The sequence below is a fragment of the Hyperolius riggenbachi genome, chromosome 6 (assembly GCF_040937935.1).
Source record: "Hyperolius riggenbachi isolate aHypRig1 chromosome 6, aHypRig1.pri, whole genome shotgun sequence".
Classification (NCBI taxonomy): domain Eukaryota; kingdom Metazoa; phylum Chordata; class Amphibia; order Anura; family Hyperoliidae; genus Hyperolius; species Hyperolius riggenbachi.
In genome coordinates, this window is record NC_090651.1 from 98,065,246 (window position 1) to 98,082,559 (window position 17,314).

The 17,314-nt window shown below is 42.6% G+C and overlaps 1 protein-coding gene across 2 annotated transcripts in view; it reads right to left on the minus strand.

Annotated features, from left to right (window-relative positions):
* The window catches only part of LHX4 (LIM homeobox 4), a 114,893-nt gene extending 97,740 nt beyond the window's left edge, over nucleotides 1–17,153 (minus strand). For both annotated transcript variants that reach the window (XR_011021993.1, XM_068239715.1), the window contains exon 1: nucleotides 16,916–17,153. Coding sequence is in view for 1 of the 2 variants with exons in the window: in XM_068239715.1 (XP_068095816.1) it covers nucleotides 16,916–17,072 (157 nt within the window). In the remaining variant the exon portion in view is untranslated. The remainder of the gene's footprint in view (nucleotides 1–16,915) is intronic.
* Nucleotides 17,154–17,314: the final 161 nt, after the last annotated feature.

The following is a 17,314-nucleotide window of genomic DNA, read 5'->3' on the forward strand; positions in this document are numbered from 1 at the left end:
GGCACTGCAGGCACATGCCTACAGGCGCCTGGTAATGGAAAGGCGGCTCACTCCCCTCCCCAAGTGCCTCCCTCCCTATGCAGAGTCCTGAGCGGAGCATAAATGAGAGGTAACTCACCCTGCTCTCGACATTCCACTGATGAGATCTCCTTCAGTCAATGGCACCTCTAGCTACTTAATACTGAGGATCCTCTAGCTACCTAATACTAAGAGGCACCTGTAGCTACCTATGACAGGCAAGGGAAGTAAGGGAGAAGTGACAGCAGGGCCAGCCAGCACATTTGCAGTACGGTTCAGCAGGTGGTTGTAGGTTCTTGATGGAGGAGCCTAGGGTGCCAGAACATCTGTGCCTATAGGCTCATGTGACGTAAATCTGTGATTGCCAAAGGTACACTTTAAGCAACAGGGTGGAGCAAGCCATGTAGCACCAACAGCCCCTCCCACACACTCTGTTTTCAGCTAAATTGTTTCAGATCAAGTGAGCGCTATTTTAAAAAGATTTATATCTCCAGAAGCCTAATTTTACATGTAACGTTTGGACACACTGCTTGCTATGCTATCATATGATATACAGTATTTAGAACTGTGGATGAAATTGTGATTTCAACAGTTACTAGCATGTCAAACTACACAACATAGATTTTCAATACAGAAAACAATTGTGTCAGGTAAAAATCTAATTTGGGTATTGGTGACCACACGTTGGTAGTCTTCTCTTCAGTGATTGACCAAGAAAACCTTTGTTGGGCGCTCTTGCTCTGCCCACAACACTACACCTCCAACTTGTGCTACCCCTTCCCTCTCCTTGGATAAGTAAAACAAAAAAGTTTGCTTTCTTAAAACAGAAAGAATTTGCGATAATTCAGGTTAGAGTGAGCTTGAGATGTCTCCCAGTGCATCACTGCTGAATATATGCAAATTAACCATTGTACCCTTAGCAGCTAAACACCACTCCAGAACCGCTGGAATGCAATGATGTGTCAGCTTGTTAATTTGTACAGAGCCATAATAATCCAACATGCACACAGACTGTTTCAGACTATTTGATCCTCATCAGTGCATGGCATGGCATGGATTAATTTGGCTCTATGCAGTAGGGCTTGTAACACCGAGAGGTACAGACTAACCAGCAAGCTCATGGTTGTTAATTTGCTGTTAATTTGCATATATTCAACAGTGATGCACTGGGAGACATCTCAAACTCACTCTAACCTAAATTATCGCAAATTCTTTATGTTTTAAGAAAGCAAACTTTTGTTTTTCTTAAAGAGACTCTGAAGCGAGAATAAATCTCGCTTCAGAGCTCACAGTTAGCAGGGGCATGTGTGCCCCTGCTAAACCGCCGCTATTGCGCCGCTAAACGGGGGTCCCTTTACCCCCAAACCCACCCCCCCAAGACTTGGTCGCAGACTTGGTTGTTGCTGGAGGCAGGGCTAACCTCCTGCCTCCAGTCGCGTCTATCAGTGGCGCATCGCCGCCTCTCCCCCGCCCCTCTCAGTGAAGGAAGACTGAGAGGGGTGGGGGAGAGGCGGAGATACGCGCTGACAGACGCGCGTGGGGCAGGGCTGCGGCGGTTAGCCCTGCCCCAACCAGGAAGCGCTCCCCCGCTGCACCGAGGGGATTTGGGGGTGAAGGGACCCCCGTTTAGTGGCGGTTTAGCAGGGGCACACATGCCCCTGCTAACTATGAGGTCTGAAGCGAGATTTATTCTCGCTTCAGACTCTCTTTAACATCTTAGTAAGGGGGCTTTTAGGACCACTGTAGTCCCTTACACACTCCAATGAGTTCTGGGTCACCATGAGCTTGCTGGTTAGTCTGTACCTCTTGGATAAGTACAAGCTGTTCATTCCTAAACTGTCTCACCCCAAATTGTCAGGAAGAAGCAAACAGTTATCCAGGGTCTGTCCATAGCGTAAAGTGACACTGATATGTATGATATAATGAATATGTTGTGTAGTACGGATAATTAATAGAACATTAGTAGCAAAGAAAAGTGTCTCATATTTTTATTTTCAGTTATATAGTTTGTTTGTTTTCTTTTTTTTATAGTGTTGCATCATTCTCTAATATTTGCACTACACTCAGCATTTTAAATGATGAAACAGAGCAGAGCTAATGACCTTTTGAACTTTCCTCTGCAGTATAAACGAGAAACAGTGAGAGACAGTTGAGATAAGTGCTTCAGAAGACAGAGCTGTCTGCCACTAAACTTTGGTCGCAGAGCTCAGAGAAGCTCTTTTGCATAGATAATAACTGAAGTTTCTTAACTCTTCCTGTACTGGAAACAAAATGAGACTCATATCCGCGCTACTAATGTTCTATTTATCAGCAGTACTACACGTACCAAACATTATATCATACGTTTATTTTCACGTCAGATTCCCTTCAACTCCTATCCCCGTCTCTTGCTAAATGTGTAGTTTTTATGTGCCTTCCTCTGGATCATTACAAGTCTAAAATAAAGTTATATATTTTTATATAATTGATATATTTTTTTCTAATTCATGTAGCTACCCAGCTATTCAGTTTTCTGTGCCACTACATGTCTGTTTATGGGGTTATGATTCACAGGGATGTAACTATAAATCAAGGTGTTCCCCTAAATGTTTACTTTACACCCTTTCACTCGCCCACCCCTTGTGACACTCACAGTCTGGGGGCTCGTCTTGCAAGAGCCATAAAACAAGTGTGGACATATCCATCAAACTCATAACAAGTGTAGCCACAAAACACCTGATCTGAAGGATGGACCCCTTTATCAGAGGGAGTGAAGAAGTAGTTGGGGTCCCTTATAGCTCTGATCACCCCTGCAGTCGCATGGACTACTCCACTCTAGTCACGCCCCTGGTTACGGACACATAATCACCTCACTGATAAGGTTCTCCTTTACCTCCTGTGATGCATTAATGGGGGTATGCTGGGTGCTGTGGTGCCTCTATGTGGGCATACTAGGTGCTGTGGTGCCATGCTGGGTGCTCTGGTGCCTTTATGGGGGCATGCAGGGAGATGTGATTCTTCTATGGGGGCATGCTGGGAGTTGTGGTGCCTCAATAGCAGGCCTGTGGGAGCATGGGAGGGGGTCTACTAGAATGTCAGGGAATTCTATGGGGGGGCTGCCAGATAACCTGGCAGCAGGCCAGCCCACCCAGCAGAAATCCAGACCAGTCAGCACAGAATCCAGGTAACTCTTCCTAGTTATGTTTAAGTGGCACTGCCTATTTATGTCATATGCTGAATTTATATATTTTTTTGTATTAATGGAAAGGGGGCTTCATCCAACATTTTGCTGGGCAGGCCTACTTAGACCGCTGTTAAGTTCATATAAAATTGGCTCCACCCATGACCACACCCACACTCTGGTGTGTGGCCCCACCCATTTTTTATCTGGAGTGCCCAAAATGCCCCGGATCTCTTAGGATCCTAGCAACGCCTCTGGATAATTCAATCCTAGTTTTTTAAGGTATCATTCTAGCAGTAGGTAATATTTAACAATTGTTGATAAATGAATAATGCTTGTCTTTTATTTTTCCCTGGAGTCCTGCTTAAGCTGCAGCTTCTGCTAACTCTGACCCAGTGATGTCTGAGATAGAGCGACCTTTTCTCACAAATCTTCTCATCTTGTGCTACAGGAGACCGTTCCAGCAACTAGCAAGCAAGAAAGCATTCAAAGACAATTCATTTTGATGCAATAAAGGTTGATAGTCCTATAGTCCTTTTTTTACCTTTTCTCAATCAATCAATAATAAGAGCTACAACAACTATTGCTACTATCATTCTTTTAATAAATGTTTTGAACTATTCAATGATTGCCATGTGATTCATTTGGCCAGTACAATTTACTACCTCAGTATGTCTGGATAGTGTAATGGTTAAGGGCTCTGTCTCTGACACAGGAAATTTTGGCCCTTCTTGTTCAGTAAACCAGCACCTATTCAGTAAGAAGTCCTTGGGCTAGACTCCCTAACACTGCTACTGCCTACTAAGTGGGCCCTAGTGGCTGCAGTTCAAGAGCTTTGAGCCTGCCAGGAGAAAAGTGCAATATAAATGTTATATGTTATTTGTCTTATCAGATTGATACTGTAAACGCTTAAGCATCCAGTCAGAGGGCTGGTGCACACCAGAGCGGTTCTGGAGCATTTTTTAAAACGCTTGCAGGGGGAAAACCGCTTGGCAAATGAAAGTGAATGGGCTGGTGCACACCAGAGCGGCTCGTTTTTTCCACAAACACAAACTCTGGGGCTGCAACATTTTTTAGATTTCTGAGGCGTTTCTGCCTCAATGTTAAAGTATAGGAAAGTGGAAAACCGCTCTGAAAACGCTAGATCAGAGCGGTTTTCAAGGCGGTTTTGTTACAGAAGCTGTTCAGTAACAGCTTTACTGGAACAATATATGAAATCTGCTACACAAAAACGCTCCAAAAAAAGCTCCAGTAAACCTCTCTAAACATGCCTAGAATCGCTCTGAAAATCTGCTTCAAAAAACCTCTAGCGTTTTGCAGATCTGCTAGAGGTTTTTGGTGTGCACTGAGCCAGATTGCTACTTTTACATTTTTAGTGCAGAAAAACCAAATCTTATAGCCAAAAGTAATGTTAATTTCCCAGTTAAGTCAATAAAGATTACCTCCCCCCCCCCCAAAGAAAAAAATCAGAGTGTCAGCAGTTAGGACTCGTTCACATTTAGGTTGTTATCAGTATCTTTTCAAGCGCAGGCAATTTTCAAAATCGCCCTAAAAATGCTTGTGCAATGATCCCCTATGAGAGAGTTCACATCTGAGCGATTTGTTTCCGATCCACTCAGCCTGTAACATTTTTTAGGCAATTTTGCCTCAATGGAAGGTATAGGAAAAACCAAAACGCTCACAAAATCGCTTTGTGCAGCGATTGCGTTCTCGTTTTTAAGATTTTAAGAATAAATACATTGTATTTATTATTTTCCAGGTCAAACAGTTCACTTCCTGACGTGAATTTTAAAAAAAAAAATAGATCTGTAAAAGCGCTTAGAAAAGCCCTTTTTAAAAAAACGAAGCGCGCAGGCATAAAAAAAAAAATGCGCACAAAATCGCAAACCGCTTGCGTTTGCGATTTCGATTTTAGATGTGAAAAAAGCCACATAGATGCACAACACTGCAACATTCCAACTTCAGAATTTAGAAAGAATTTGTTGAAAACAGTTATGATCATATGTGAATTAAAAAAAAAACTGCCATAGTGCTCAAACACAGTAGTTCACGTGATCGCTTAGGGTCCTTTTACACTTAAAGGGGTTCTGTGGAGTGCTGCATTAAACACAAACTGACACTTGCGGCTTTTATCATCCCCCTGTAGCTTTAATGTCCTGCACCGTCCTCCTCCGATCACTCGTTCCCCGCCGCCTGTCCCGGTCTAATTACGTGCGTCACGCATCTGCAGCTGCGCGGCCATGTCCGCACCCGTGCGCACTCCTGCTCGCGTCTCCGGGAGCTTACTGCGCGGGTGCAACACAAGAAAACCTTGTACTGCGCCTGTGCAGTAAGCTCCCAGAGATGCGAGCGGGAGCGCGCATTATTCACCTGGTTAGACAAAAAATTGACCGGTGCCAGTGGCGGGGAACGAGTGAGCGGAGGAGGACAATGCGGGACATTACAGCTACAGGGGAGCTCCAGGTAAGTGTAGAAGCCCCAGGTAAGTGTCCATTTTTGTTTATTGCAGCACTCCACAGAATCCCTTTAATCAGTTGCTCTCAGTTATAATTGAAAGAAAACAGATTTTCAAAGTAATGCTCATGTATTCCTATGGCACAGTTCCCACTAAATGCATTTTAATTGAAAGCTCTTTCACACTGCACTGCTATGGAAAAAATGCATACCAATGCATACTAAGGCCACGTTCACATTATGAAACGCGGATGGCCGTGCGTTTGGAACGCAATGTATACGAACGCACACCATCCGCATTTCTATGTGTTGCGTGGCTGATCCAATTCACTGAAGTGAATGGGTGCGCCGCGCATTTCTGCAAAAAATGCGTGCAGCATGCGTTCCCAGACCGCACTGGTACGGAACGCATGCAGTGTGAACATCAGACAGTGCAGTCACCTGTGTAATATGAGGGATTTCCTGAAGTATGCTTTCAAAAAATATTTACTCAGCTTAAAGGACACCTGAGGCGAAAATAAACTAATTAAATAAATGATTGTATCTATATTTCTTCTCCTAAAAATGACTTTTTAAGATATTCCAAAGTTTTATTTTATGTTTAAATCTACATTTTAAGTTTTAACTGTTTTATTGTTTTTGCTTAATGACACATTAATTGAAGTATGCCAGTGCTAAAATTGATGAACTATTGATCATTTTTATCTCTTTCCTGCTCTCAGAAACCATTTTCTGCTAGGAAAGTGTTTTATAGTTTGAATTTCTTATCAGTGAGGGGCACACTGTAGTCACTTCCTTTCTGAGTCATAACTGAGCCAGCCACACACATACCTGATATTTAACTCTTTCAGGCAGAGAAAGAAAAAAAGAAACACAGCATAGTTATTTGTGTGCTAGGCACTGTACATACCCATGTCTATCTCATCATGTCACATGTCCCCTCCGGTATCCTTTAAGGTTTTTTCAATCAGCTCTATTCAGATTTGATCACTCTGATCAAACCACATGTACATTGATTACTTTAAATGTCAGATTTTACTTTAAATGTTCGATTAATCAAATTTCAATCAATTTTGACATTAATAAATTAAAAATGCAGATCAGACAGGATGGAAACTGTAGGTTGAAGTAGGGAGCAAGAGCAGAGAAAGAACTGCATGCCATAGCATTGCACTGCATCATCTTTTAAAAATCTATGTGCTGTGTGTGTGTCAGTAGTCAATTCCCTATGAATAGATTTCTTTAAGAAATCAGTCATGTTGGAACATTGGGTAAAAATTAATGTGTATGGTAAGATTGTCCAATCAAGACTGTACCATCTATGACTATGGACATACAATCACCAATCCATCGACTAGTAGCCATTTGATCTGCCAAAATTTTCTCAGTCAAGCTTTCAGTCAATAAGCGGTCTGGAATTGATAGAAAGTTTATCAATCACGATTCTGTTGGCAACAGCAGGCATCAGCTCCAGAGTGCATAAAATGTTCTCTTTCATTTTCTGTTTTTTTCTAAATAATTCCTAATTGCTATTTCTTGTCACTATTACTACGCTGCGTGACATTATTACATAATCACCTATCATTTTCTGAAAGCATATTATTACCGCGTACCTGATTGTAGTATATTGTAGTATACGCGGCATCGTGCTCACTGTAAAAACTTGTGTCTCGGTACATACCCTGTTCCGGAAACATAAGTTAACAAAGAATGTACTATATCATTTTTATTAATTGAGACTAAACGAGATATATATATATATATATATATATATATATATATATATATATATATATATATATATATATATATATATATATATATAATTGTTGTTATTATTTTTAAACGATAAATAGCCTTACCTAACTAAAATAGAGGATGATGTAATTAGAGTGTGTCTCTGCCACAGTCTACGTCACAGTCCACAAGAAAGCATTTATGGAAATGATGACATTGGTTGAAATAATGTAAAGCTGTTTACATTCAGTATTGAGCTGTATTTTATGGTACCGGTATACAGCGTGAAAACAAATCTGAAACTGTTGCCATGGCGGGTAATAAGCAGTGCTTGGGCTTTTTAATGGTCTATTAAATGTATTAAAAAATGTATATTCAGAAGATCATTTCGAATTTAACACCTACATATTGGGATAAAGCCCTCACTCGTGTAGATCGTGCAATGTACAACAAACAAATAAACAAAACAAACAAAAACCAAACATTCTAAAAAACAAACATTCGGGCTGCCTGATTCTCAGTTACTGATTTTATGACACACATATTTGCTGTATCGCGTGAGTTATTCTATTTACAGGATTTCATGGGGGTCCCATCGCCAGCCAGTCATCCCTCCTCCAGCCGACAGAGTTGATAAAATAATGAACAGCATGCGGGGACACAGCGTGCATTAATCTTTACTGTGCTCGTGTAAGGCAGCAACGTAAATCATATCTTAAATACGGTGTCATAAAATTATATTTCAGACCATGCAAATATCGATTACTGAGCCAGACCTTAGAATATAGCTGATCTCCAGCAATGTTTAGTGACGCTGCAGAATGCTGAGGGCCGAAGATAATGAGCCAAGTTTTGTACACATCTCGTCTGTTTGTACGCTGATTCATTTTATAAACCCCCAAAATCAACTTTCTATGTATAAAGAGTTCAAAACATAGCCGAAGCATATACATATCTATTCTATCTACGTATGTATGTATGTATGTATGTATTATGTATGTATCTATCTATCCATCCACCTATACTTGCCTGCCTGCCTATCTAGTAAAGAATCAAGCTGTCTATCTACTCTATGTACGCATGCATGTAGGTAGGTATGTGTGTATGTATGTAGGTATATATGCATGTATGTATTCATCTACCCATCCATAAACCTATATCTGCCTGCCTATCTTCATCTACTCTATCTATCTCCCTATCTATCTGTCTATCATCTCTTTCTCTCTTTCTCTCTTTCTCTCTCTCTCCCCCTGCCTATCTAAGCCTCTCTCGCTCTCTGCCAGTCTGTATATGGTCCCCTATGAGGAGCAGCCCCCTCCCTGCAGGCTAGACAGAGGTTTGGTTATATAGCAGCAGCCCTGGCTGTAGCCGGCCGCTATCCAGTGTGCTGAATGCCGGAGTGTGTGGGCTGTATAGGCTGCAGTATATGTTACATGATAAGTGGCTGGTGACACGGGACACTCTGGCTGCATGTCTGTGCCTCTCTCTCTCTCTCTTGCAGTTTATATGTGGTTCCCTATAATGAGCAGCCCCATCCTTGCAGCCCTGGCTGTAGCCGCTGTCCAGCGTGCTGAATGCAGGAGTGTGTGGGCTGTATAGTCTCCTGTATATTTTACATGAGTGGCTGGTGACACGGGACACTCTGCCTGGCCTGCATGCATTCTCATCTCCCAACCCCCCCCCCCCCCCCCCCCCTTCGTCTCTCCCTCTTCCAGTCTATATATGAAAAAGAGCTGTAGTCGGTCTCGATCTCCCTCTCTTCCAGTCTGCATATGGCCCCCTATAATGAGCAGCCCCATCCTTGCAGCCCTGGCTGTGGCCGCTGTCCAGCGTGCTGAATCCAGGAGTGCTGGGCTGTATAGTCTCTAGCAGTATATGTTACATGATAAGTGGCTGGTGACACGGGACACTCTGCCTGCATGTCTGTGCCTGAGAACACGGCTCTGGAATAGATAATACAATCAACTAATTACTCGGACTGATGTGAGATTTAGAGACTGTCAGAGAGCCGGAGAAGATCCATCAATCTCTGACTTGTGTGGGAAAATGGCCGAATATAAATATCGCTTTATAAATACTGTACATGTCTGACAAGCATATTGTATAGTGTACACTACACACAGCTGTCCAATGTGCTACTGTGTCCCAGCTGCGGTACAGGACGGGGGACCAGCACGACTGGCTGCTCTTTCCTCTATCTCTTCTATGGAGAGAAAGAGAGAGAGAGAGAGAGAGAGAGAGAGAGAGAGAGAGAGAGAGAGAGAGAGAGTAAGTATATATAGATGTGTGCTATCTATACCAGTCTTTGTACCCATCTTGTCTATTTGTCAGTCAGACTGCCTGTCCTTTCTTCCTTTACTTTCCTTCACCTATTCCAGAAAAGCCCAGATAGCTCATGGTAATAAAGGCTAAAGGGGACCAAAGAGCCCTCTAGAAGGCAAAATTACATTCGCTCATTTGAACAACTATTTTATTATTATTATTTAGTATTTATATAGCGCCGACATCTTCCGCAGCGTCGTACACAGTATATACAAACACTATGAGAAGTATATACACAGTATTATGTTATATCCAATATACTGTATAAAAAATAGACAAGAGGGAATCCCTGATGGGTGTGCAGATTGTATTGGGATATAAAAGTACTGAGGCAGAGGACAAGGAAAATAAAGGAATGATAGATAGATTAGATAGATAGATTAGAGATAGATAGATAGATAGATAGATAGATAGATAGATAGATAGATAGATATAGAATAAGCCGTGTTGTATATTATACTGCAACACTGTGTGCCTCTCATCTGATGCACCTGCTAGTAACGCTGCTGCCATTCCCGGGGTCCCGCACTCACTCACTACACAGATTAGCATTTCATATAAATAATGGCTATTCCGTGCAGTCCCTCCCTCGCCAGTGAGTGCAGAGAGGAGAGGCACATGGCACTCACTACACACAGCAATACTGGCTCCCTTATGCAGAGAGGACGCTGTTTATCCTGCACTTTATGCACAATGTGTGCCAGTGATGGATCTCCCGGGGATCACAGGTCCCTGGCAATGCCTGATATCTACTCCTACTATCAGCAACACAGAGAGGGGACCATGCTGCAAATCCGAACAAAGACTCACATTGCTTGTATACTTCATATAAGTGTGTGTGTGTCTCGTACTACCTCTACATGGAGATACACTGACAGGGAAATGACTGAGATAGATTCATAGATTAGCTAGTTGTATATTTACATACAGGAGAGCGTAATTATATAGATAGAGATGTATAGGTAGATGTATAGCCAGATGATACAAGATAGATACATAGATAGATAAATATTATTGAGAATTGATTGATCGATAGATAGATAGATAGATAGATAGATAGATAGATAGATAGATAGATAGATAGATAGATAGGTTGTATATTTACATGCAGGAGAGAATAATTATAATAGATAGATAGAGATGTATAGATGATTCAAGATGGATGGATAGATAGATAGATAGATAGATGATATTATTATTGGGAATTGGATAGATAGAAAGGGCACATATTATTGAGGATTAGATAGATAGATAGATAGATAGATAGATAGATAGATAGATAGATCAGACAGTATTGGGAATTAGATATTATTGGGTATTACATGGATAGAAAGGGCAGATATTATTGAGGATTAGATAGATAGATAGATAGACATTATTGGGAATTAGATATTATTGGGGATTACATGGATAGACAGGGCAGATATTATTGTGAATTGTATTTCCGGATGATGGATGGATAGATAGATAGATAGATAGATAGAGCAGACGTTATTGGGGATTACATGGATAGAAAGGGCAGATATTATTGAGGATTAGATAGATAGATATATAGATATATAGATATATAGATAGATAGATACAGGGGCGTAGCAATAGGGGTTGCAGAGGTAGCGACCGCATCGGGGCCCTTGGGCCAGAGGGGCCCCGAAGGGCCCCCCCTCAACTACAGTATTAGCTCTCTATTGGTCCTGTGCTCATAATAATAACTTCGATAGATACTTTGAATAGTGGTAATCCTTAACAAACTGTTTCCCATCCTTTTCTTGCACCTCTGACACTGTAGTTGCCATTGGCAGGTTTTGGTGTGCCGTATCAATTGTTACGTGTAGAGTGCTTGGGGGGGCCCCATTGTAAAACTTGCATCGGAGCCCACCGCTCCTTAGCTACGCCACTGGATAGATAGATAGATAGATAGATAGATAGATAGAGCAGACATTATTGGGAATTAGATATTATTGGGGATTACCTGGATAGAAAGGGCAGATATTATTGAGGATTAGATAGATACATAGATGCTAGATAGAGCAGACATTATTGAGGAATAGATAGATAGATAGATAGATAGATAGATAGATAGATAGATAGATAGATAGATAGATAGATAGATAGATAGATAGATAATAGATGATAGATAGATAGATGATAGATAGAGCAGACATTATTGAGAATTAGATATTATTGGGGATTACATGGATAGACAGGGCAGATATTATTGTGAATTGTATTTCCGGATGATGGATTGATGGAAGGAGGGACCAGTGATAAATATAATATATGTATAAACAGAAGAAAAAAAATATCTCCTGATTAGTTAGATGAGACGCGGAAATGAAATTGCCGGCTTTCCAGCACAGACACACAATGCAGAAGGCATTGGATAAATAGCAGCATTTAGTAAACAGACAACACAGAAATATTAATGAATAGGGAAGGTAATGGCCACGCTATTGATTGCATCAAGAAAGAGATCGATTAATGGGCTAACTAACAATTACACATATGAATGGATAATAATTAGGTAAATGACTAAATTAGACATACTTTAGAAGATAAGGAACATCAGTCAATCCTCCGTACAGATAATATAATTAATAAACTTAAAAGCATCTGGCATGTCGCAAGCACTGATGTATGAGCATATATATATATATATATATATATATATATATATATATATATATATATATATATATATATATATATATATATATATATATATATATATATACATACACGGCCCCTCGCATTTTAGTGGCTGTGGAGCAGTCCAGGCACGGCGCAGGGGCTATTGGGGGTATGATGTGAGTAAATATATGACTCCACAGTGTCCTGCCTATTCATCATAGCTGCTGGCGAGGCAGGTCTGAGCGCCCAGGAATATTAACGCTGATTTTATAACCGGAATATTAAGTCTTTCATGTACAGGACAATCCCTCGGAATGCTGTTAAGCAAGTCCCCAGGAAAATATCAGCTCTCTGGCATTTTGAGAGAGAGATGTAGAGAGAGAGAGAGAGAGAGAGAGAGAGAGATGTAGAGAGAGAGAGAGAGAGAGAGATGGAGAGAGAGAGAGAGAGAGGGCCATATGCAATTCACTTTTTCACCAGACTTTTCTCCCAGGAGATCATTTTTTTTATCTCTGATTTAAAATATCTTTTCAGCAATTTTCAACTAAAAAAGTACCAAAAAGATGGTGAAATAGTACTATCAAAATTATTTTGAGTATTTTCTTGCTTTCTGGTGGCTTAAAAGGCAATTTATTGACAAGTTTAAAAATATCACCCAGGAGAAAAGTCAGGTGAAAAGGTGAATTGCATATAGCCCAGAGAGAGAGAGGTGTAGAGAGAGAGCGAGAGAAAGAGAGAGATGTAGAGAGAGAGAGAGAGAGAGAGAGAGAGAGATGGAGAGAGAGAGAGATGTAGAGAGAGAGAGAGAGAGAGAGATGTAGAGAGAGAGAGATGTAGAGAGAGAGAGAGAGAGAGAGAGAGAGAGAGAGAGAGAGAAGGTATATGAGAGAAATTTGAAATGACAACTCGTTTGCGCCAGTTCATAATTGCTTTAAATTCCGATCGGCACTAAAATAACTCTCCATCTCATATCCCTGTATCGCTCTGGGTCACACCACAAGTCGCTACACATCATTTTATGTAGACATGTAGATAAATATAAAGTAAGATATAAGGTAAGAGTAGTTTAAAATTTAAAACAAAATACCTCTCTTTTTTGTTTATTGTTTTTTTTTTATTCCAGACATTAGGAAAGCGCATGAGAAAGGTAATTTCCATTTTTTTTTACTCTTCCTGTCTTCTATCTATCTATCTATCTATCTATCTATCTATCTATCTATCTATCTATCTATCTATCTATCTATCTATCTCTTTTATACTGGCGTACCGTTGTTTTGTTGTTGGTTGTTATTGACTGTAGAATAAAAACACATGAAATAAACTGTATGAAAAATACGATAACCCCTTTAAACGTAACACAAAAAAACAAAAAACAAAATATGTACAATGTTTAATTCAACCGAGCTAAACCGAGAAAAAAGCCCGAGCCAGTATAGTCACTATGTCATTAAATACAGAGCTCAGAACTATGAAGAAGTCAGGTGAAAGAATAGTGAATAATCCGATTTGGCCCCCAGGTCAGGCAGGTGAACGCACGTTGCATGGGGGTATAACAAGTTTATGAATGTGGGACTGTAGATTTACTGGAGGGAAGAGTAGGCTGATTCTTCTGTATAAATTCATCCGAGTAGACAGGGATATGTCATGATATATGAGGCCAGCCCCATCCTCCTCACCCCGGCATCATCTCTACGGATATAGCTGAGAATATAATCATTGCACTCCAAGAAACTCATTTCCACCCGAAACCTCCACAATCCTCATCCATCATCACTGCTCACACCAGAGGAGGGGACCACACTCCCGAGCCCCCCACAAACAGGGGGCACCCCATCCAACATCACTGCTTACACCAGAGGAGGGGACCAGGCCCTCGGACCCCCCACAAATAGGGGCTCCCCGATCATCCATCATCACTGCTCACACCAGAGGAGGGGACTGTCTCCAGGACCCCCACGAATACGGGGCTCCCCATCCATAATCACTGCTCACACCAGAGGAGGGGACCAGGCTCCCCCCCCCCCCCAATAGTATGATTAAACCGGGGCTTGGGCTGGGGGAGGGGGGGGGGACCAGGGGGTACAATTCGTACATTTCTCGTTTTACAATTAGTTTCTTTTAGCAAGCAAATTAAAAATATGAGTATTCTTTGGTTCAACATACAGTGACAAATAAACATTCAAATATTGTTATGTTTTTGACACAAAATACGGTATAATGTAAACACTGTCAATGCAAAATAATAATGCAATAGCAGTGCAATAAAATGTCACTAACGTTACAAAACTGAATAATGGTGGGAGGAGTAGTAATAATAATTGCTGGAGTAGTAGTAACAATAATAATAAACAGAGAGAGTGTTGTAATTATTACATATGATATGTACTAATGAAAAAATAATCTTCATCCACCACATTGGAAAAAAAAACCATTTGTGATTATTATATATCAACCATAGTGGAAATTATTAAACCTTGCAAAAAAAAAGTATATAAATAGCAGAAAGAGAAGAAGCGAAGGAATATTACAAACAATTAAATATTTTGCTATGGTCTCTCATCCAGTGTAAACACACACTGTCCTCTATAGCCCAGATCTAACACAACTACAACCTCCACCATACACTGCATTCCCTAACAAGCAGGTGAGATGATGGGAATTGTAGTCTGCAGTGTGGACGTCTATCTGGAACTACCGCTAGTAGTGACAAGACTAGACCAGACTAAATACCCAAACAACAAAATAAACATCAACATGAAAAACCATCCGAAGATTGCTCAATACAGCTCTTATTCCTAAATGATGCTCCTATTTAATCCGGCTGCCGTGAGCCTGCAAGGTACAAATGGGCAGAATTCAATTACAGCCACATGTTATGCTTTGAAAGACCATAGACTTTAGTGTCAACACCTTCACTTAACCTCTTCACTCCCTTTGAGCACAATGCCTAGTTGTGACCTATGGGCCACTCCATTCATTATGTTCAGAAATTGTAACGACCACTTAACACCGCCAGTCAGACAATCACACACTAATAATAATAACAACCCTCTACGAAAACAATTCATCAAATCGGATAAAGCACATTATCAAAGGCTATGATGACATACATTAGAAACAGCAGACAGAACTGGCATTTTGGGGCAGCTCAGGATGGAGCAAGAGGGACTGGCATTATGGGGCAGGAGGATTGGCATTATGGGCAGCACAGGATGGAGCAGCAGGACTAGCATTATGGCACAGCTGAGGACGGAGTAGGAGGACTGGCATTATGGGGCAGCTGGGGATGGAGCAGGAGGGACCAGCATTATGGGGAAGCTAAGAATAGAGCAGGAGGACTGGCATTATGGGGCAACTGAGGATGGAGCAGGAGGACTGGCACTATGGGCAGCACAGGATGGAGCAGAAGGACTGGCATTATGGGTCAGTTCAGGATGGAGCAGCAGGAGTGGCATTATGGGGCAGCTCAGGAGGGAACAGGAGGACTGGAATTATGGAGCAGTTTAAGACAGAGCAGGAGGACTGGCATTATGGGGCAGTTCAGGATGAAGCAGCAGGACTGGCATTATGGGGCAGTTCAGGATGGAACAGGAGGACTGGCATTATGGGGCAGGAGGACTAGCATTATGGGGCAGCTCAGGAGGGAGCAGGAGGGACTGGCATTATGGGCAGCTCAGGATGGAGCAGCAGGACTGGCATTATGGGGCAGCTCAAGATGGAGAAGGAGGACTGACATTATGATGCAGGAGGACTGGCACGATGGGACAGCCCAGCATGAAGCAGGAGGACTGGCATTATGGGGCAGTTTAGGATGGAGTAGGAAGACTGCCAAAATGGGACAGCTCGGGATGGAGCAGGAGGACTGGCATTATGGGGCAGCTCAGGTTGGAGCAGGAGGACTGGCATTGTGGGCAGCTCAGCATGGAGCAGGATGACTGGCATTATGGGCAGCTCGGGATGGAGCAGGAGGACTGGCATTATGGGGCAGTTCAGGATGGAGTAGGAAGACTGGCAAAATGGGACAGCTCGGGATGGAGCAGGAGGACTGGCATTATGGGCAGCTCAGGATGGAGCAGGAGGATTGGCAATATGGGGCAGGTCAGGATGGAGCAGGAAGACTGGTAAAATGGGGCAGCTCAGGATGGAGCAGGAGGTCTAGCATTTGGGGCAGGTCAGGGTGGAGCAGGAGGACTGGCATTTTGGGGCAGCTCAGGGTGGAGCAGGAGGACTGGCATGAGGAAGCAGCAGGTGAGAGGTGACAGGAAAAGTTTGCAGTGAACTTCATGGACGGGCAGGTGGAGAGTAGAGAGACCTTCACCCATAATTTACAGTAGCAGAGAAATAATGTGGGGCATATGCCCGGTCGCTGCCACTTGCCCTCTGTGCCCCCTGCCATGTCCATGCTGTGACCCTCCCAGCCATAGAGACATCAGTGGGCCACACACAGCATAGCTAGGTGGAGGAAGAGACTTGGGAAGACTGCATGGCATCATGTCCCATTGCTGTACATCACCCTCCCTGCTGCACCATCCCGGCCCTCCATCCTGCCACATCTCTTTATTATTAAATCAATGGGAGGATAATAAAAAGCCTTACGTTGCACTGGCAGCCCGAGGATCTCTGGAAGCCCCTTGACTGAAGTGTCTGCGGCGAGAGCTGAGCTTTGCATCATTGTCCGAGCAGGAGAAGCAGGAGAGGGGTGCAGGAGGCGGCAGGCTGCTCTGCTGGGGGTCTGTGAAGGGGGAGCAGGCATGGGGGGGCTGCTGCTGCTGCTCTCCGGCCGCCGGGTCTGCAGCACTTCCCAGCCTGACTGCCGCGCACACCCCAGCCTGCAACATTCATTCACACTGCAGGAGCTGCTCTGACGTCACTGGCCGCCGGGTCACCACGCCCCCTCGCCAATCAGGCACAGGGAGACGCTCCTGCCCCCTCCATAAGTGACCGCTAAAAGTGGGCGAGAATTGCTTTTTGCTGGGTGGGGTATCGTGTGGCCAC